Source organism: Schistocerca gregaria, chromosome 4, assembly GCF_023897955.1.
Source record: "Schistocerca gregaria isolate iqSchGreg1 chromosome 4, iqSchGreg1.2, whole genome shotgun sequence".
Taxonomy (NCBI): domain Eukaryota; kingdom Metazoa; phylum Arthropoda; class Insecta; order Orthoptera; family Acrididae; genus Schistocerca; species Schistocerca gregaria.
This window is the reverse complement of record NC_064923.1, coordinates 660,377,518-660,400,963: the sequence shown is the minus strand read 5'-3', so window position 1 is coordinate 660,400,963 and position 23,446 is coordinate 660,377,518. Positions and strand designations below refer to the sequence as shown.

At 37.7% G+C, this 23,446-nt stretch overlaps 1 protein-coding gene across 1 annotated transcript; it reads left to right on the top strand.

Annotated features, from left to right (window-relative positions):
- Nucleotides 1–17,246: 17,246 nt before the first annotated feature.
- Nucleotides 17,247–18,019, top strand: LOC126267850 (uncharacterized). Its single transcript, XM_049973159.1, has 3 exons — nucleotides 17,247–17,473; nucleotides 17,557–17,757; nucleotides 17,911–18,019. Exons 1-3 carry the CDS (start codon nucleotides 17,247–17,249, stop codon nucleotides 18,017–18,019), a joined length of 537 nt encoding a protein of 178 aa, XP_049829116.1.
- Nucleotides 18,020–23,446: the final 5,427 nt, after the last annotated feature.

Sequence of the window (23,446 nt, the reverse complement as noted above, 5' to 3'; positions counted from 1 at the left end):
GGAGCGTTTGTAGCGCAATAAATTGCAGCAACAACAGGAAGAAGACACCACTTTTAGGAGCAGGAAATGGCTTGTTAATAGCAGACGAGAAGACCTTATAAAGAAAGACCCAGTTTACATGAATAATAAACTAGGTTTTGTTCGCTAAATTTCGAACAAAACCAGCTCATAAACGCAGACAACAACAAACTCGTGTCGAATGCAGTACCCAAACTGTTTGACATTCCAAATAAGCCACCTAAACTGACGATGAAGAGGAAACTGCCACAAAGATTCGACAGGCAATCTAAAGTAGTAAAACATACCTATGACACAGAAGCAGCCAGTTCAACTATCCATGTATCAGTGCCAGACTTGTGTGAATCATCAACACACCTGCTTTGACGATGAAGTGGTTAGATTAAGTGCAGCTGTTTGTCTCTTACAAAAGCGTGTGAAGTGTCAGAATGTGCAAATCGCTAGACGTCGAGCGAAACTAGTACGGGACAAGGAAAGTGCCTACAGACAGCGACAGAAACTGTATCAGAAGGATAAGTGAACAAGGACAAACGAATGTTGAAGACTACAAAATCCCGATATTTAAAAAAAGATGCCCTTGACTTGTTGTTAAGCCAGATTAACATGCCATTGTAAGAGAAACGTGCTGCAAATGCAAAGACGAAAATAACTTGTTTCCTATAAATTTATTATATTACAGCACTGAGGCATGCAGGTTTTTGTCAGAATGTTTTATGCTTTCAACAGTGCGTACATTACAAAGGTATGTGGAATGCATACAAATAAAATGTGGGATAAGTGACAATATATTTCATCTTTTAAAGCAAAAGGTGCAACATTTTTCTGATAATGATAAACTTGTGAATATGCCATTGGATGAAATGTCTCTAATGGCAAATTTGACATATGACAGCACTTCTGACACTGTTATTGGTTTTGAGGACTTGCTAAAATTGCCAACAGTGTGTTGGTGATAATGATTAATGGCATTTTTTCATGTTTAAAACAACCATTGCTGTACTGTTTTTGTAAAGGAACAGTGGGAGCTATGCATTTGACTGCTATATTTTATGAAGTAGTCAAAAGACTTAACGAAACTGGCTTGGTTGTGAAGACCTATGTGACCGATCAGGGTCAATTTTGGGGACTGGAGAAAGAGACTGGGAATTACACAAGAGAATCCAAGTTTGGTATAGGAGGAGCAGAAGACCTATTTCTTCTATGACACCCCACATTTGTTTAAGAGTATCAGAAACAACCTGTTTAGGTATGACATAATTCATACATCAAATGATGGTTTGGTTGGTACTGCTTCTTGGAAGGACATTTCGCAGCTCTATTCAAATCACTTGCATAGAAAATACAAGTTAGCTCCCAAGCTGACTAACAAACCTGTCGAACTGCCAGCTTTTTCAAAAATGAAAGTAGGTACTCCAGCTCGTGTGTTAAGCCACACAGTGGCAGCTGGTATTGACACACTTGTATTTTATGGTAGTATGCCATTATCTGCAATTTGCACTTCAGACTTTTGTCAGAAAGTTAATGATATTTTTGATATCTTTAAAACATACAGTGTGAAAGGGCCTGTGCATCTAAGGAACTGTATTAGGAGTGATTCAGATCATCTGGATGTTCTACATGTGATGAAGCCATGGATTCAGTCTTGAAATTTGTAGGCTGTGATGGGAAAAATTACTCCCTGAGGATAAAATTTGTAAAGAGGCTTCTAAGCAATATATGTGCTTTGGAAATGCTTGCTAACGAGGTACTGACTGGAACAAAATTGTACTTATTGTCACGTAAAATTAACCAAGACACATTGGAAAACTTCTTTTCAACTATAAGGCAGAGAGGTGGTTTTTGCAGCAACCCATCTCCAAGGCAGTTATGTGCTGCATTTGACAACTGTACATTAGCAAACTGATAAACTCTTCTAATGTGGCAAGCAGTAATTGTGAAGGAAATGACTGGGGTCAGGCAATATTGGACATGAAATCTGCTCAAACATTAAAGGTCTCACCATAGTTATGCAGTAGTGATACAAGTTCTGCAACAAAGCTACCAAATGTGGAAGTTCCAGCAGACCTTGGAGAACAAAACAGTATGAGATATGTGTTTGGTTACATCCTGAAGAAACTTTTTTCTTTACATAATTGTGTCAAGTGCAGGAATCTACTTGTAGACAACAGCCAGGACTTAGTTGCAAATGACAAATTTTATTGCCATTTCACAAGTTATGAAGACATTTTTAGGTTATTTGCAATGAAAATGTTTGTTTATTTTTGAGGGATTGTGAAAATCAGATGGCTTCAATTTTTTGATGAAATTTCTCACAAGAAAAACTGTAGTGAATTATATGTGGACTTGTTGATGGCTGTCCCAAGTTTTCCTCCTGGATGTTGTGAAGAAACTAAGCTGCTGTTGATCAAGATATTTGTTAAAGTGAGACTCATTTACCGGCTCAAATTTTGGAATCAAGACTTACCTTCTAACAACAAGAAAGCAAATAAGAAACTGAAAAAGTTGGCTCATTTGGGCTGCTGATTTCTTTGGTATGTATATCGTTCACTTATGTTATTAGTCATTTAATTTTCCTTACTTCTTTCGTGTAATGGCATTATTTTGTCTGCACCTTGTTCACTGACAGATTGCTTGAAAATTATTAAAATATTTGGTTTTTCGTGAAATGTAGTGTAATCAGCTCATTATAATGTTTTCAGCATATTTCTCCCACTATTTGGCAGTTTCTCCGCCCACTTAGAATAATACAAAGATGAAGGTCGTACTTGTGGCAACAGGCGACAATGACAAACGCAGTAGGCCTACAAAAAGATAAACGAGCTGTCGATCGTTTTTGTATGTAGAGGTACATGTCTGAGCTTCTTACATGTGAATCTGTGTGTTTATATTCTTTTGATATAAACGTGGTAAGCTGCAGTTCTGTCCAATTTCATAAGTGTTTCTTCACGAATGTGTTGTAGCTTGCCACTCCATTCATGATTTTTGTCCATACTTGCGCTTATTTTAGAATCATTTTTAGAAACATATATGCCTTCTGATACTACACAAACCTTTGGAGGCAAGAAAATAACTCAAATAATTCGGAAATTACTTAGGAAATGGATGCAAACAAACATTATGCTTACGACGCGTCTCACGTTCACCTTATCTGCCGCTTGGAGCGCTAGTGTCGTTCCATATAGCAAACGGCAACAACTTTTACAGAAGTGAGTGTCGCGACTGTTATATTAGACTGTGGTAGAGGTTGCAAAAAACAACGTACCTGATAGAAATCACCGGTTACTGAGAGGTAAAGGTTACTGCGATAACCGTTCATCTGATACTGGCAGTTATTTCAATAACTGCCAACAGTGTCTCGCGCCCCCCCATGAACCATGGACTATGTCGTTGGTGGGGAGGCTTGCGTGCCTCAGGTACCGTAGGTACAACCACAACGGAGGGGTATCTGTTGAGAGGCCAGAAAAACGTGTCGTTCCTGAAGAGGGGCAGCAGCCTTTTCAGTAGTTGCAAGAGCAACAGTCTGGATGATTGACTGATCTGGCCTTGTAACAATAACCAAAACGGCCTTGCTGCGCTGGTACTGTGAACGGCTGAAAGCAAGGAGAAACTGTGGCCGTAATTTTTCCCGAGGGCATGCAGCTTTACTGTATGATTAAATGATGATGGCGTCCTCTTGGGAAAATTTTCCGGAGGTAAAATGGTCCCCCATTCGGATCTCCGGGTAGGGACTACTCAAGAGGATGCCGTTATCAGGAGAAAGAAAACTGGCGTTCTATGGATTGGAGCGTGGGATGTCAGATCCCTTAATCGGGTAGGTAGGTTAGAAAATTTAAAAAGGGGAATGGATAGGTTGAAGTTAGATATAGTGGGAATTAGTGAAGTTCGGTGGTAGGAGGAACAAGACTTCTGGTCAGGTAATACAGGGTTATAAACACCAAAGCAAATAGGGGTAATGCAGGAGTAGGTTTAATAATGGATAGGAACGCGGGTAAGCTACTACAAACAGGACAGCGAACGCATTGTTGTGGCCAAGATAGACACAAAGCCCACGCCTACGACAGTAGTACAAGTCTATATGCCAACTAGCTCTGCAGATGACGAAGGAATTGAAGAAATGTATGATGAAATAAAAGAAATTATTCAGATAGTGAAGGGAGATGAAAATTTAATAGTCGTGGGTGACTGGAATTCGGCAGTAGGAAAAGGGAGAGAAGGAAACATACTAGGTGAATATGGATTGGGGCTAAGAAATAAAAGAGGAAGCTGCCTGGTAGGATTTTGCACAGAGCACAACTTAATCATAGCTAACACTTGGTTTAATAATCATGAAAGAAGGTTGTATACATGGAAGAACCCTGGAGATACTAAAAGGTATCAGATAGATTATATAATGGTAAGACAGAGATTTAGGAACCAGGTTTTAAATTGTAAGACATTTCCAGGGGCAGATGTGGACTCTGACCACAATCTAGTGGTTATGAACTGTAGATTAAAACAAGAAACTGCAAAAAGGTGGGAATTTAAGGAGATGAGACCTGGATAAACTGAAAGAACCAGAGGATGTACAGAGTTTCAGGGAGAACATAAGGGAACAATTGACAAGAATCCGGGAAAGAAACACAGTAGAAGAAGAATGAGTAGCTTTGAGGGATGAAGTAGTGAAGTCAGCAGAGGATCAAGTAGGTAAAAAGACGAGGGCTAATTGTAATCCTAGGGTGACAGAAGAAATATTGAATTTAATTGATGAAAGGAGAAAATATACAAATGCAGTAAATGAAGCAGCCAAAAAGGAATACAAATGTCTAAAAAATGAGATCGACATGAAGTGCAAAATAGCTAAGCAGGGATGGCTAGAGGACAAATGTAAGGATGTAGAGGCTTATCTCACTAGGGGTAAGATAGATACTGCCTACAGGAAAATTAGAGAGACCTTTGGAGAAAAGAGCCACTTGTATGAATTTCAGGAGCTCAGAAGGAAACCCAGTTCCAAGCAAAGAAGGGAAAGCAGAAAGGTGGAAGGAGTATATAGAGGGTCTATACAAGGGCGATGTACTTGAGGACAATATTATGGAAATGGAAGAGGATGTAGATGAAGCTGAAATGGGAGATATGATACTGCGTGAAGAGTTGACAGAGCACTGAAAGACCTGAGTCGAAACTAGCCCCCCGGAGTAGACAACATTCCATTGGAACTACTGACGGCCTTGGGAGAGTCAGTCCTGACAAAACTGTACCATCTGGTGAGCAAGAGGTATGAAACAGGCGAAATACCCTCAGACTTCAAGAAGAATATAATAATTCCAATCCTAAAGAAAGCAGGTGTTGGCAGATGTGAAAATTACCAAACTATCAGTTTAATAAGCCACAGCTGCAAAATACTAACTCAAATTCTTTACAGACGAATGGAAAAACTAGTAGAAGCCGACCTCAGGGAAGATCACTTTGGATTCCATAGAAATACTGGAACACGAGAGGCAATACTGACCTTATGATGCTGAGGGAATTAGATTAGGAAATGAGACACTTAAAGTAGTAAAGGAGTTTTGCTATTTGGGGAGCAAAATAAGTGATGATGGTCGAAGTAGAGAGGATATAAAATGTAGACTGGCATTGGCAAGGAAAGCGTTTCTGAAGAAGAGAAATTTGTTAACATCGAGTATAGATGTGTCAGGAAGTCAAATCTGAAAGTATTTGTATGGAGTGTAGCCATGTATGGAAGTGATACATGGACAATAAATAGTTTGGACAAGAAGAGAATAGAAGCTTTCGAAATGTGGCGCTACAGAAGAACGCTGAAGATTAGATGGGTAGATCACGTAACTAATGAGGAAGTATTGAATAGGATTGGGGAGAAGAGAAGTTTGTGGCACAAGTTGACCAGAAGAAGGGATCGGTTGGTAGGACATGTTCTGAGGCATCAAGGGATCACCAATTTAGTAATGGAGGGCAGCGTGGAGGGTAAAAATCGTAGAGGGAGACCAAGAGATTCAGAAGGATGTAGGTTGCAGTAGGTACTGGAAGATGAAGACGCTTGCACAGGATAGAGTAGCATGGAGAGCTGCATCAAACCAGTCTCAGGACTGAAGACAACAACAACAACAACAGTGTCTCGCGCCATCTGTTGACCGAATATCGAACTATTCTTTCGCTTCAACTTACTGGAGATCAGGCTACTAAGAAGGGAGAGCTATACCATTTAGAAGACTTTCTATAGGTCATGGGAATAATTGTGAGACTGCACGCCATCTGTTGATACGAACTGTGTACTATTTCGTGAGCCTTCGTTACTTATGCACAATCAATTAAAGTTAATGTCAGAGCAGGGGCTAATAGGAGCTGCAGTACAGGCATTAAGAAGCCAGATCCTTATACATCAATTTAGCTTGGACAGATAGAACAAAGAGAGTTACGATAAGGAATTCGATCGACTATAGAAATAATTGTGAGAAATTGGTATTTTTCTGTGGCAGTTATCGTTATTGGCTCACAGTTCTCGCTCTCTCTACAGGTAACCTGCAAGTTGGTAAAGGAATAACCGTGTCTGTGTTCCTGACTCGGTGACTGCAGGTAAAGGTCATAGACCCCAGTGATATTTCCAGAGAGGATAGTTACTGGAGCGAACATATATTTTCGTACTGCTTCATAAATAGCCGCAGGCCATCGCGAATGACAAATAACATATCATAAATTATAACGTAAAACATTTGAATATAATAATTATTATTCTCATCATTCGTCAGTAGAGTGCCAAACATGTGAATATATTACAGTAACTGCTAATACTTACAGAATTTATACACTTTCAGAGTAAAATATAGTTATGCACTTTTAATAAATTTATCATACACAGGGTACCTGATCTTGACTGTTGTGACCAATTGCTGTCGAAACTGTAATGTAGCAAAATTTTTATTTAAGCTGGTCTAACAGTCTCTGTTAAGATATTCATCTACAGAGTAGGAGGAGGGGTCAATGGAAGCATCCGACTCCACTCATCTGCTTTGACGTAAAGGTGTTGTCGTGCATGAATGTCATTACGAAATGGTGTTTATGAGTATGTTGTGTTCGTGCATGTCGCCTTGTTGTGTTTCATGGTGCCTTCTGGCTTCTTTGCGTGTGTGTGTGTGTTTGTTATTTGAGCCTTGTTGTTGGATCTATGAAGTCATTGACGGCCGTCTTTGTAATTCCAAACGTAGTATTTGGAAGTATTTCCAATGAATTATCAAGGTTTTTTTGCGTTTTCGTTAGGTGTTTTTCGTTTGTTGTCTGTAGTGTGGTAAGACGTTTAATGTGTGTATGTTTGTGTGGGGGGGGGGGGTGAAGGGGAAAGGGGGCGGTTGGACTAGCCGATCTAGTTTGCACCGCCGGAATTTGCTGGTGGTAATGAACTTGTTTTTCTAGTTGTGATGTTTTGCGTATTTATGGACTATTGAATGTGTTTTAATTTATGTAGGGATGTTTGATTTGTGGATTTTTTTAGGTTGTGGTTTTGGTCTTATTTTTCGCAGTTTTATGTGTTGGTTTTTTGGCATCAATAGTTCTGGTGGACCTATATAGGTCACCGGAATTGACCGATTCCACTTTTCGTAGTTTTAGGTGTTGGTGTTTTGGAATTGTCTTCTGTGGTTGACCTTTATAGGTCAAGGGAAATGTCCAATTCCAATTTTCGTAGCTTTAGTTGTAGGTATTGGTGTTTTGGTATCGTCATCTATGATTGGCCTATGTAGTTCAAAGGAAGTGTCCAATTCCTGCAGATTTTGTTGATGTGGTGAAATGTTTTAATTTTTTTTCATTTTGTTTGTCATTTTGTGTTTTGAGATCGAGGTGTGTTTTTTTGAAAAATTATATTTAGCTTGTCCTCGTGCTAAAACCCCCAACTTCCTGCAGTTGTCCCATTAATTTGATTGCATTTTTGGAGGGTGATGTTATTGTCTTATTTATATGTATCTGCGTTTTTGTTACCTTGTGTTTGTAGTGACGTCATAGGGGACACTTAAGAATAGCCAATTCCGCTATATTGTTGATGTCATAGGTGAAAGTAGATGGGTAGAATCGGACACTTCTGTATCAAAAAGTCTTTCAAACTCTCTGTAAACCGCGCTTTATCTAAAACCAAGTTTTTAATGGTTGCTGACTTGCTGGCAGTTTATTGAAAATGACTGTTCCTTAACATTGGACCCCTTTTTGGACCAAGGTAAGTGACTTTAGGTCTTTATGTAGATTGATGTTCCTATTTCTAATGTTGATATTATGTATTGAGGTATTGTTTGGAAAAACTTGCAACAAATTTCATTAAGAAAGAAATATACTAGGAAGCAGTGGTAGGAATACGAAGTTCCTCGAACAGGCTCCTACATGATGTTATTGAATTTATACCACAAACGACTTTTACTACACACTTTCACATGTAAAAAACTTTCGCACCGTTTGATGAGTTACCCCAGAATATGATCCCTTATTAAATAATAGAATGAAAGTATGTAAGCTTTTTTATATTTATGTCTCCTACATCTGACATCATTCTCACTGCAAATACAGACTTGTTTAGGAGCTTCATCAGTTCTGTCGTATGCCCTTCCCAATTGAATTTATCATCGAGTTGTAGTCCCAGAAATGTAAAACTGTCAACCTTTTCGATCTGCATGTCTTCATATATTATACACATGCTGTAGCTGGTGAAATCGAGCAGTTTTCCAAATCTCACATAAAACTTGGATTAGCATACTCACACTTTCCCCAATAGGACTATTTTGTACAGGAGAGGAATAAACAAATCTGTCATATCATGTATATTTTTTGTTTTATTACAAGGCTGTACACTTATTCTATTAAGTGAGCAGCACAAGAAATTAAGCTTCGAATTTAACCTTCAGTATTCAGTTTACATATTACTTCATACTTAAAAACGCATGTTGTTAACATTTTACTTAAAGAGTGCTGTGGCGAAGTACAATGTACTTTGTTGCATCTCCGAGGATAATATTTCTAATAGCGACATATATGAAATGCCAGTAGTCGTTCTAACATCAACTGAAATGTACCCGGAGTTAATTAGCTAAGGTTATGACAAGATTCATACAACATTCCTGCCATTTCACACTACTCGCAGCTATTTTGATGGCTAAACTGATGGATTCCAACTGTGTCATTATTAGCACAGTGTTCTGTATTACACATTACCAAAGAAGTTCAGTTAGAATCTTCTAGTGTAATTCAGTGAAACTGGCGGAATGATCTTTGAACAACCGTATTGTTTGTTCTTCAAACAGAGCAAAACGCATGTAGCATTAAAATAAAATATATTCAGGAGATCTTTGATTATCGACTGAAGAAACAGGATCACCATAGATGAATTCCCAAGTTTAGTTAGTAGTAAATACAGAAGAAAGGTCACTTAAGAAACAAATTACAGAAGTGCAATTTTATACAAAGAACAAAAGTTTACTAATTGGTGGGGCACTAGATATGGACAGTGGACCTTTCGTGAAAGGAGGTGGTTGCTCCCCTGACGTTTGTTACACACTCGTGATTTACAGTGTGCTGAAGCTCTTCCGAACACGGCTATGTAGGTCGATCAATCTACGAGATTCACGGCAATACATATGTTAGAAAGGAATGACTAACTAAAGCAGGGAAGACTAGAGGTAATACCTCAATGATAAAGAAACTAGGTGACGAATCAGGCATCTATCGACACAGATACGACTATCACTTTTCTTTTCCTAGACGGGTGGTAGTAAAATGTTTTTGTTGGGAACATTCATATTTTACTCTTTGATGTCTTATATGTATGGTAGTTGATGTTTTCTCCTTGATATTCGTTATGTACATCGCTGAATAAATGGTCTCTAAAAATGTGTGTTCCTGCTAATATGGTCTAGTGCGTATTTGATTAAAAGGTCAACATTATAATCTCACAGAGGACTAATTAGTGTCAATATCTAATAGTTTATGGTCCTAGTGGAGATTAGTGAACTTTCCATACCAAAGAAATAAACTGATAAATCAAGGTTACATAATAATAATTATTATTATTTTGCCAAGAAACTTTCAGGATTTATTTGTTTAACTATCTGAACGTATTCAAGATGGCTTTTGGTGGACAATCACTGTTTAATTTTGAAAAGTTGACCGGTATGACAAACTACAACGACTGGAAATTCATAATGGAAATTTTCCTGAAACATGAGGGACTATGAGACACAATTGCTGGCACTGACGAAGATGAGAAGAATGTACAGAAAGCATTATCGAAAATATGTTTATCTGTAAAATCATCTGTGCATCCAAAACTTCGTGGAGCAACGATTGCTACAGAAGCATGGCAAAATTTACAATCTGCATTTGAAGATAAGAGTTTATCTAGTTATATTGGGCTGTTACAATGCTTAATGAATGTACGATTGGCTTCTGAGAAAAATATGGAGGCGTATTTGTCGGATCTTATGTCACTTGATCAACAAATTCGAAGCATTGGTAAGAAAATAGACGATGATTTCAAGCTGCAGTTATGCTAATTGGACTCCCAGCAGATTTCCAACCCTTCGATTATGGCAATTGAGAATTTGGGTGTCAAGATTACTAGTGATTTAGTAAGTCAGCGTTTAATTCAAGAATCGACGAAACGTCAGTTTGCATCCACAAACGAGACCACAGATTCGTCGCTGGCAGCTAGTAAGCAGGACAGTAAACACCAGAAGACGAATATCCAACGTGCTGTGCGAAATATCAAGCCTTTTAAGTGTTATAAATGTCAGAAACATGGTCACAAGGCGAATGAGTGTAGAACAAAGAAGAAAACAAATTAGATTCCGGGTGTTCATGACACATGACGAATCAAAGACACTCGTTCAACACTTTCCAATCGACCACAGCTGCTAAAGCGACATTAGTAGATAATAGCAGTCTTCAGGCGATGTTCATCTTCGAGTTACTTGTGACGACAAGAATAAATAGATAACTGCTAATGATGTTGCGTATGTTCCAAGCCTTGCTTGCAACCTACTGTCTGTTAGTCAGATGACAAGACGTAGATTGTGTGTATTGTTTGACAATGTGCAGTGCAGTGTATACAATAAAAGTGATGTAATTGTTTCTGGAACAGTAGTAGCAACTGCAATTCAAATAAATGGTATGTATCGATTAGATGAAGTGCATCATTACGCAAATGTTGCAGAAATTGACAGTTATGAATTGTGGCTTCGAAGATTTGGACGTTTGAATCGTGTAAGCATGCATTTATTAAAAGAAAAAATGGCTGATGGACTGAACTGGACGAACGTCAATTTATATCCGTGTATTCCCTGCATAAAAGGTGAACAGTCTCTACAACCTTTTCCTAAAACATCAAGTAGAAGAGCAAAAGATCTGCTTGACATTGTGTATTCTGATGTTTGTGGACCAATGAGCATGGCTTCATGGGGAGGAACACGATATCTTCTCACTTTTACAGATGATCTGTCAAGAAAATCTTTTGGTTATATCCTAAAATCAACAACAGAAGTCTGTGACACATTCATCGAATTCAAAGCATGAGTAGAAAATGAAACTGGTCGAAAAATCAAAATACTTCGAACAGACAATGGAAAAGACTTCATCAATTGGCGCATTAAGTTATTTTTAAAGACGAATTGAATTCAACATGAAACAACAGCTCCTGACACACCAGAACAGAATGATGTTGCAGAACACTTAAATCGGACAATCATTGAAAAAGCAAGATCAATGTTAACAGATGCAGGTCTAAGTAGAAAATTTTGGGCTGAAGCTGTAAATACACAATTTATTTTAAGAATCGATCTCCAACAAAGGCTGTTAAGAATGTCACTCCTGAGGAATTATGGAGTGGTCGTCGGATAAATCTGAGTCAGTTAGGGATCTTTGGATGTCGAGCATTTGTACAAATACCAAAAGAAAAAAGTATGAAATTAGAAGACAAATCTAAGGAACTTATCTTTGTTGGATATTGTGAATATTCTAAAACATATCGTCTGATTGATCCAAATTCACCAAAGACAACTATGAAACCCCATGATGTGCAATTCATCAAAAACTCAAAGTGCACTTGTGGAAACAGTATTCCAAACAGTAACCTAATTGACGATAATTGTATAGACAGTCGTCATCTAGCGCCACCACCTGACATCATTGAAGAGGCAACTGAACTGACACAACCTGCTGAAGTTGACAGAAATGCAGTTTATCTTAATTAGCGCAAAGTGACACCGAGAAAACTGTAAATAGCAACATACATCGTCACACGGAATTTGTGTAGCCAGAAATGCACCCAGATTTTAGAAAATCATCACTTGAAAGAAAACCTGATACTAAATATTTTAATGATGATTACAAGAACGAAAGTACCTGCCTTGCTGAAGGTATCGATGAGTTGTCGCAATTTGAAAAGTTAAGAAGCTAGTGAGTTAGCCGAAGTTTATAGAAATAAAAAGGTAACATTGGGCTGTGTATTAATACTCTCTGGATGACTGTGAAGCTGTAGCTGTGGTTTTACATTTATGATACAGAAACATTCTATCATCTGAAGAAACGTGTTTCGGGTGTGACATGTCAAAGTGTTAGAGCTGTTACCATGATACCACAACTTTGTGACAAGGAAATTTTACTGTAACAACAGACACAGTCTGTCCAAGATGGCCGCCGAGTGAGATCACAGGTATTTTCTTCGTCCGCTAAAATAACTTATTTAAGAGGAAATAGTGCCAAGTTTAAATATTCTTTGTTTTTATTACTTGCTGTAGTGTCCGTTCTTGTCACACAACTGAATACTAGCGTCCAAGCAGAGCTTGTTCTTGAAAAAACTTGTTCTTTAGCTGAGGTCCCGATAATCGCGACATAACCCGTAATTTTGCGTGACATAAACACAACAAATTCTATTCAAGTTTTCTTGATAGTGCAAAAATCGTTTAAAAAAGACAGCTACTAGTTTCATCAGTGTCTATTGTCGCAATAAAAGTGTAATTAAACATTTCTAAAACGTATTTAACTAACACATTTCGTATTGTTTACTAGTTACATAGACGCGATCTAGGTCTAAATTTTCCGAGTTATAAACGTTTAAAAACCTGACCAAACACGCCTGATAACTTAAATTCTCTAAAAGCAAAGTAATTACAAATTCATTCTTCTGTTTTTGCATCTCTAAATCAGTAGAAAAACAACAACCACCGCACATAAGATCTTTGTGTCGTTTTTTTTGCTTGCAGACATACAATCTCGCGACCTTGACAAATTTAAAACATTCTTTAAACTTAACTATTCTTTCGAAACTGACCATGAGTGAGAAATGTGGGAGCTGTTATAGGGTAGTGAGTAGAGGGATTTGTTGCCAATCTTGTAGGAAATATTTTCACTGGGGGGGATGCAGTGGGGAGAATGTTGGGAGAACAGAAGAGGCTCTCTCCTGGAACTGCAGAGTATGCAGTAGGAACATTTTGATTGGGGAGCAGGAAAGGAAAATCTGTGCCCTTCAGGCACAGTTGGAGGAAGCAAGGAAGGAACTGATAAGGATCAAGGGAAAGAGGGGGGAGGAGGGTGGTTGGGAACTGGCAGCTGGTAGGAGGATAGGAAGAAAGAGAATGCGATCTGATAGTTTTATCATCAACACCAAAAACAGGTATCTGCCACTGCCAGAGTTAAGTGGAGAAGAGCCTCAGGTAGAACGAGGAGCAGGAAATGTGCAGCACACTTCAACCGAGGCCAAGAAGCCTAGGAATGTACAAAGTGTTAGGAAAAAGAAAGTGCTGCTGCTAGGTAGTAGCCATGGGCGAGGTGTAGGCCCTCAGTTACAGGAAAGTTTAGGGGCAGCGTACCAGGCCACCAGTATCTTCAAACCAAATGCAGGGCTAAGTCATGTGATAGAGGACCTAGGGTCTTTATGTAAGGATTTTACAAAAGAGGACCATGTAGTGATAGTGGGTGGGGCGGGAAACAGTTTGGACAGGGATGGGGCATATGAAATAGGTGGTGACCTGGACAAGATAGATTCCCTGACTCATGGCACCAATGTACACTTTGTTGAGCTGTTCCGGCGTCATGATCAGCCATGCCTTGATGGAGCTGTGAGGCGAATCAATGTGGGGCTGGGGATGGCTCTAAGGACGGCCAACTTTGCTCATGTTTCTCTGGTGCCCGTCGGGACTATCAACAGATGGGGTTTCACTAGGCATGGCCTACACCTAAACAGGACTGGGAAGGGAAGATTGGTACAGCTGATTCATGAAAGTATAGGGGGTGGATCTCGGGCCACACATGGTCAAATACGTGTTGTCATAGGTAGGAAAAGTAGGTCTTTTTTAGGATAAATCCAGACAACAGGTTCCCCTGCCTAAAGAGTATCTCTAGTAGTTCAAAAAATACTGAAACAATCACTCACAAGACAGATTATAACACTTCAAAAATCACACATACCAGATGTCACAAAGAAAAACAAACCATCGGAAAGAGTAACATGGGGCATTTCACAGACTTAACAATCCTCCATCAAAACATGCAATCAATAAAAAATAAAATACAAGCATTAGAAGCTGAGCTCCAATCTTTGAACTGCACAGTAGTTTGTATTACTGAGCACTGGTGTAGAGACACAGAAATCCAACACGTAGTATTATCATTGTATGAAAGGGCAAAAGCTTGTAAATATTTTGACATGTCCTATATCCTTGTAAAAAGAGATCTACGGATGAATAAAACTACTACTACTACTACTACTTGTCTTGCTTGTATTTCTGAACCAAATTCGTATGAAGAAGCAATGAATTGTGATGACTGTGAAAAATGGAAGGAAGCCTTAGATAATGAATATAAATCTTTACTTGAAAATGAAACATAGATTTTGACTGATTTACCAACATACAGGAAGGTAAATAATTCGAAATGGATGTTTGTAACAACAACGATGCTGTACTATTGTACATATAAATAATATTTTTTCTTCTGATTTTTCGATAAACTTGTGTAATTGATATTCTGATTTCATTTCTTTTTTTGTTTCATGCCACTGTTAAGAAAACTGTAAACAAGTTTCAATGTGAATATTAATGTTGATGTCATATGTCAAGTAATATTGAAATAGAATTGACATGTAACAAATGTTGAGACTATTGTAAGATGTTTAAAATTGTTACTGTGTGTCTGGTCCATACATAGGCAATGTGTTAGGATATGTAGAATGCAAAACCTCAGGTGAATACCCGGTCTGTCAGGGAGCGGTAAAAGGTGGATGGCAGGCGAGCCCAGGAAAATGCGCATGGGCACTATACAGCACAATGGGCTCAGCAGTTGTAGTTGGAGTTTGGCACTGGTTTGAGCAAAACCTTCTGGAGCGATGAGGCTCTCCTGGAAGACATAGCTTCACTGAGCCTCAGGTATGCTGTTCCAATGCCCACACAGCATGGCAAAATTCCATAGGCACTTAATGGAAAAGTGTTGTGAAACTAAGAAGAATTAAAGTGCTGATACATCAAGAGCCATAGCTGTGGTTGTAAGTGTGCTCTGTGCCTTGCCATCTCGCCGCCCACCAACCGCAGCATCGATACTAGCAGGTTGAAACCTTTAGTACTGCATTCGTATGGATCAGAGAGCAGAGAGCAAACTGTGCAACAATAACCTAAATTTTACCAGAACTTTCCCATCATTTAATTATCCTCACAACTAACCTAGACAGGGTCCTTTCCAAATGTTGTGCAATCCGAGTGTCCCAAAATGAAAATCAAAATTTGTGTTAATAATAATTATTTGCAGTACTAGCTATGTTAGAATGGTGTTTAAAGAAATGTTTTGTTAATGAACCAGTAAATGAATAACAAAGGTCTAACGAAGTTGAAAGATAACTTTAGTATTGATATAGTAATGAAGTTTATTATTTCAAGACAGATTTAAAGTCATTTAAGTGAGCAGTAAATAAGATGAAAAGAGTAGTAACTTATATACTGGAAATCTTGAACGCACAATAAATTCAGTAATCACTTTTTAAAATATAGCTATAATAACAGTTTCAGGGTCACCCCCTTTTTTATTCATGTGTATTCTAAAGTGTTCTAAATTGGTTTGACCAGCAAACGTTAAAGTCAATATAAAAGTCAAAATTTATAAGTGTTTTATCTTTATCAAAACTGACATTTTGTGCGTGTGGCTTGAAAGTGCAATTTCTAGGGTAACCTATGCTCGATTTTAATCAGATTAATAGACAGTATAAAGTTTTTTACTATACATTATAGTGTAATGTTATGTATTCATGGTTTTTCCATATCAGAACAGAACGTGAAACTATGAGTTCAATAGCTTTTCTGGTTCTAAAATTCTACTATATTGCGAAGTGTTACTACTTGTTGTTTTGCATGAATATCTACCAACTTGTGCAGGGAAGAAACTCAGTTAATGCCTAATTAGGCTGGTGACTGTATTATTATCATCAAATTGGTAGCATCTTCAGTGTTGCTTTTGGTCCATCCTGAAGTGTAATTGCATTTCGAACTTGCTTATTACAGAGTGGGTGTAAGTCTGATTTGCCACCATTCAGTTACACGTGGTCGATATCTATACAAAAATCCTTTCTCACAAGGTGAACCCCACTCACTTACCATACAACGCCAAATGGTGAAATTGAACGTTATAAGGCTCGTTTTGTAGTGAAAGGTTATTCCCAAATACCAGGAATAAACTTTCAAGAAACGTTCTCGCCTGTCGTTCATCATTCTTCACTTCGCTTCCTGTCAGTTCTATCACTGAATTTGATCTTGATATTGAACATATGGATGTTCAAACTGCATTCCTGTATGGTGATCTCAATGAAGAAGTTTACATTCATCAACCTGAAGGCTACCTGAAGAAGGGGGAGGAGATGAAGTTTGCAAGCTGAAGAAGGCAGTTTATGGTCTAAAACAGGCGTCACGCGTTTCGAATATGAAATTAGATGTGACATTACATAAAATGAACCTACAGAAGTCAGAATATGATTCTTTCATTTACTTCAGAATTGAGAAACAAAATATACTCATTATAGCTGTTTATGTAGACGACTGATCATTTTCTCTAATAGATATAATAGGTGGAAGAAAGAATTGAAGAAAGAATTAATGAATCAGTTTAATATGAAAGATCTTGGTGCACTTAGTTGGTGTCTTGGCATGAGAATAAAACGAAACAGGTGACAAGGGACGATTAGTATTGATCAAATCAAGTATGCAGCAAACATACTCAAGAAATTTGGTATGGAACATCGTAATCTGGTTGCATATCCATTTGAACCTGGTTCAAAGCTGCAAAAATGTGAAAATAAATTGACAGATGAGGAAAACCTTGTGTTACATCGCATTCCTTATCAGCAAGCTGTAGGATCACTACTGTATTTAGCTCAAAGCACAAGACCGGACATTGCATATGCTGTGGGGGTTCTAACAGATTCAATTCTAATTATCGGAAAGTCCACTGGGAAGCGGTGAAACGAATTATGCTATGTATTAAAGGCACAGTCAATGTAGGACTAACTTTCCGAAAAAGTGGAATAACTGAAATTGAAAGTTTCTGTGATGCTGATTATGCATCAGACCTCCATCAGTGGCGATCAACAACCGGCTATATCTTCAAGTTAGCTGCGACAGCAGTTTCCTGGACTTCAAAACGACAACAAACCGTCGCTCTATCAACTGCAGAAGCTGAGTATATGGCTCCATTAGCAGCAGCGCAAGAAGCGGATTACCTTCAAGGATTGCTTCGTGAATAGTGTGTTACACATAGTGAAAAACCAGTATGTGTATGCTGTGATAATAGAGATGCCACTGCACTGTGTCACAATGGTGTGCATCACCTTTGAACAAAACACATTGATGTGAGGCACCACTATATTCGTGATTTAATTAAAACACGAAAATTCAGTGTGAAATATGTAAAAACCGATAAGCAGCAAGCTGATGTTTTGACAAAGGTATTGCTTAAACGTAAACATCAGTGGTGCTGTCAAGCTGTGGACTTTCACAGTTCATGAATTGACGTCTTGAGAACTTGTAGGGGTGTTGGGAAATTCATATTTTACTCTTTGATGTGTTAAATGTATGGTAGATTATGTTTTCTCCCTGATCTTCGTTATGTACATCGCTGAATAAATGGTCTCTAAAAATGTGTGTTCCTGGCAATGTGGTGTATTGCGTATTTGATTAAAAGGTCAACTTTATAATCTCACAGAGGGCTAAATAGTCAATATCTAGTAGTTTTTTGGCTCCACAAATTATTGTGAAGTAAAAACTCAGTATGTAATAAATGGTCTGTGTGATCATGATGGTCAAAAGATAACCTAAGAAATAATCAGCAGGAAAACAGGAAATGGCCACACTCACTTTAAACACGTTAGAACAATAAAAACTGAATCTACTAGCTTGTTCAGGTATTGCTTACATCGTGAACTATAGGAGAAAGTTTAGCAGGCAGTCAGAACAATGAAAAATTCAATTCATTCCTGAAGGTATTCATCAAATATTTTAAAGCTTGCTTCCCCTGAAGACAGGTTAAAATCAAACCAACTGGTAGCAGAATGAAAGAATGTCAACAACAGCCATTAACATATGTGCCAAAAAGAGGGATCTCCATATAGAACAGAGGACTATTACAAACCCAGCAGGGAAATTACATTACAAAAATACTGTAAAATTCTAACATGTACAATAAGGAAGGTCAGGCACATGAATTATGTACAGAAAATTAGAAATTCAAACAATAAAGTAAAAACAATATGGAACGTCATAAAAAGTGAGATGATATGGAAAGGAATAAGTTGAAGCCTCAGAGTTCAGTACATTTTTTTTCATTGTAGCTGAAAAAACTGGGAACCACAGTTAACAGTCTCCCACACAAGCTATAGAGCCGCTTAATCACATGCAAATCACTCCAAATGTAGTGATTCATTTCAAAAGCACAGCTCATAAAGAAACTGAAAAAAATCATAAAATTACTTAAAAGCTCTATACCTTCTGGAAATAATGCTGCAACAAAGTAGAATTCTAAAATCATGTGAAGACTTAATTACATTGTGCTCAGTAACCAACCAATGAAAATTTGGTTATTTCCAGACAGACTAGAACATGTAATAGTGATACCGGACCACAAAAATGGAACAAGGAATGTATCCAGCTATCGGCCCATCTCTCTGGTGCCAGTTTATTTCCGAGAATAGTGTATGATAGAATTTATAGCGAAAAATGGTTTACTGATACCCAGACAGTTTGGCTTTCATAATCGATTCGCCACAAAGAGATCTCTCTTTAGCCTAACAGATGAAATTTCAGGTGAACTAAATTTCAGAAGATACCCAATGACGATCTTCTGTTATCTTCCTAAGGCATTTCAACTGTGCAGTTGGCCCCTAACAGGACATCCTGCAGGGATTTCTTTAGGTCTGTCAGGATATTTACTGTTACAAATCAATATATATGTTCACTAATTATGCTTATAGCCAACAGCAGGAAATTATTTCAGAAAAATTGTGACGTTCACTACAACAGCACAAGACAAGAGAAAATTTCCAAGGAGGCTCTTCTACTCTCACGAAAGTACACAGTTTTGAGTCAAGTATAAAAGTACACAATCACGTTCCTATCAATATAAGAAAGGAAATTAATAAATATTTGTATTCAATAGGAAATTAAAAATGTTCCTCATAGAAAAATATTTTATAAAATGGATGAATTATTAGAGTAATATGGCATCCTTTAATGTAATAGTAGAGAAAAAACACTTAGATAAAACAACAGTCATAAAATTAAAAAAAATGTGATACTTGTATCATGAAGACCAAATATTTTACTTTAATTCAAATTATGATGATAAATGTAAATTTGTTTATGTCATTAGGCTCAAAATAAATAGTCACAAGATAAATTTTGTATTTCTAATTTAAAAAATGTAGACTTATTTATTTATATATGCCATTAGGATAAAAATGCGTAGTTTTATTACTTAAATCATTCACTTAAACGTATGTTAATAAATTTTGGATTCTAATATTACAATAAATAATTGCTCTTAAAAAATAAAATGGGATATAAAGTATGTGAATGTGTAATACTGCATTATTTCACTTGACTATACTATATAACTAGTACACTTGTACAATATGTAATCAACAGGACCAAATAAAAAATCAAATCATGTTTACATTAGTGCCATTGAAGGGTGTTAATTCAGCAAGTGAACAACATCTGAAAGAAATACAAACTGTGCAAAGTAAAAATCACAACTGAAATATGAATATAATCTAGGATACTAACAGGTATCAGATTGAAGAAGATGTCCCTTTTATGTGTTTATCAGTGGAATCAATGCCAATGTAAGTAAATTCCATCCCACTGCTTTGGGGAAATTAATGTTCACCTCAAGCTCTGAAATAAACACAAAAATCACGAATTAAAAGAATAGGATCAGAAGCAATCTGTCAACAAGGGAGGCTTGAAATAGATTTGTGGAAGACAACACACTACATCACAAACAGATGATAGCGTATACACCAAACAACAGGAGTCACAGCCAGGGAGCTATGAGAAATATAGACACTGATTTGTCAGAATAAGAGCTGAAGGAAGCTATACAGTCTACAACTTCAGTTACATATGTAGTTTTGTATGGGATAACCAAAGGACTAAATCACTCAGGGACAATGAGTAACAATCCATGACAAACGTGTGTTCTCACGTTTGCATCATATTTCTTGTTATATTATGGTACAACTTATGGTATGCAATGTACAGTTACATGATACATTCGACTAAAGAGATAGTGCTTGCATATTTTCGATACGATCACTTATTTAATCAGTATTATGTGTAGGTAACCATGAGGCAATACAATTTATAATTCAAATAACCCGTTGTGTTGGTTATAAAGGAAATCATACTTCAGAGTACAAAATCTGTCCCATGTACTTTAAATAGCAGTAGGTTGAAAAAATTTCAGCTACCCTCAACAACTCATTCAAGGGAGCTGAAGAATATGTACATCACAGACCATGTAATGTAATGGCAGGAAACCACCGTTGGAGTAGATTGGCCTGGGACAAGGAATTTTCTCTCCCTCACTACACACATCAAAGTTTCACAGTCTAATAGAAAAAAACCTACAAAGCTTGTCTTTATCTATGTACGAAGGTTGGAACTTAAATAGTGGCAACTATTTATTCACAACTGATGCCAAAGAGTTACGTCTTTGCACCTGTTATTATCCTTCAAAGTAGTCACCAGCGTAGTGTAGAACCCATTGCCAGTGACGTTGAAGGCTCGGTACACCATTAGTAGAGCTTGTTCTGTTGTTGGTTTGAATGGTGCGGTCTAAGGTTGTAGTGGTTCTTGTGTATGACTATGATGGTGTTATCCTAATGTATTATATTCCTCTATCGCAGACCATCAATGCAGAGTATTACTGTTCGTTTTTGGAGCATCACCTACTTGCGAAAGAAGCAGTGACACTTTCTACCCATCCCACCCATCATTTTGCACAACAACGTGTGGGCGCCTAAAGTGCAAGCTGTGGCTGCTCTGTTCAGTCGACAGGACTGGGAAGTACTGCACTATCCACCATACTCCCTGTACTTAAGTCCTTATGACTTTGATTTGATTCCAAAGATGAAGGAACCACTTCGTGGCATTCGCTTCAGAACTGTTCCAGAGATTCGACAGGTAGTAGACCACTCCATTCTCACTATCAACAGAACAGGCTCTCCTAACAGTATACTATGCCTTCCACATCTGGCAACGGGTTCTACACAACGTGTGTGACTACATTCAAGAACAGCAACAGGTGCAAACATGTGACTCTTTTCTTTCGGTTGTGAATAAATAGTTGACACTATTTAAGTCCCAACTCTCGTAAATGTGTCCGCTTCTCCAGTTTCAGAGAATCCTTATGCTCTATGGTCACTTGTCTCTATATCTCAAGAGTCAAAAACATTTAGTCAACAGCACCGATCGAAAAGCTGCTGTTCTTGGAAATAGCGCAATGAAATAATTAATTCGCAGTACGAAAATAAAGGAACAAGGCAGTTAAGATAATATCCCAGATTATACAAAACACAGTCATAGAGGTCCATTGGATTCTGTGGAGTATGCTTTACTGCACGCACATACGCATACGAAATAAATTGTTCATGCATCACCAACAGATATATTAAATTTAACAACACAGTTAACTACTTCTAATAAAGACAATATAGAGTGTGCAGATAACTAGAATATTGTTCCACCAGCTTTATGCAAAAACTAAAACTGGACCACAGTCAGAGAGATGCATTTACACATCTCAAGATGGCCCTTAATATGCTATGACGAAATTTAGGTAAATAATTTTGAATGCGGAAATCCTGGAAAAAGAACTGAATAATCATAATATCGTCACTGTGTCTATTAACAAACGCTATTCAAGCCACAAACACCCATTCATTTCAATGGATTCAGTTTAGTTAAGACAAGAGCACCACTCTTAATTAATAACAACATCAGTTACAACAAAATAAATTTTCACTTAAAAATCAGATGTTTGAAGCGGTTATGGCAGAAATAGAAACCTCAAATGGCAACTTCATTATAATGTACATGTATCAAATCTGATTGGGCCATGACCAGTAGCAAAATCAGGCACCAATTATTTAATGGGCTTCATCCCCCTTCCTTTTCTGTGGAAACTTGAACTCACACCACTCTGCTTAGGCCAATTCACTTGACAATGTAAGATGTTGTCTCATCTTTAGTGCAACTGGAGATCTAGGTCTGATCGTTCTGAGTGAGGGATGGATCGCTGGCAGTGATAGTTTCTCCTTTTAAACAATCATCTTTAATCGACTTGAGTTCGCTGTCTCCTGATCTCCATACCATTTCTAAGTGGGAGATTTTAAGGCATCCTGTGGAATGAGACTGTTACTCCATTAAATTGGTATTGGATCTCAAACTAAGTGTGAGAAAGAGTTGTTACTCGAACAGCCCATGGATAATAAAGGAAACTTGTTGGAGAAATACTAAATACTACACAGGAAGGGCTTGGAAAACAGCCTGCATTATGGGTTGCCAAGAAAAGCTTAAGCTGTACTTATGACACCCTTAGATCCAGTGTACAAAAGAAACTGCAGTACCCCCATAGTGAACAGAGTTTTACTTTGCGAAATCATGTGTGAGTGCTCCAAAGCTGTGGCTAAATGATTGTTAGCCCTAGCCAAATAGCAAAGGAAACAGATGCTGGAATGATTTCTGGAATACAGAGAAATAGCTGCCTTCAATAGGAGATTTTTTTAAGAAAATAAAAAGAATGCTTGGATTAACTCTATACTAGCTTGGATAAGGTCTCTAACATTTCGGAGGTCTGGAAGACAGTCGCATCTCTAAAAAATCTTAAAGAAGTTGTCTCTCCAGTAGCGGACCGCCTGTAGTTAGAAGAATTT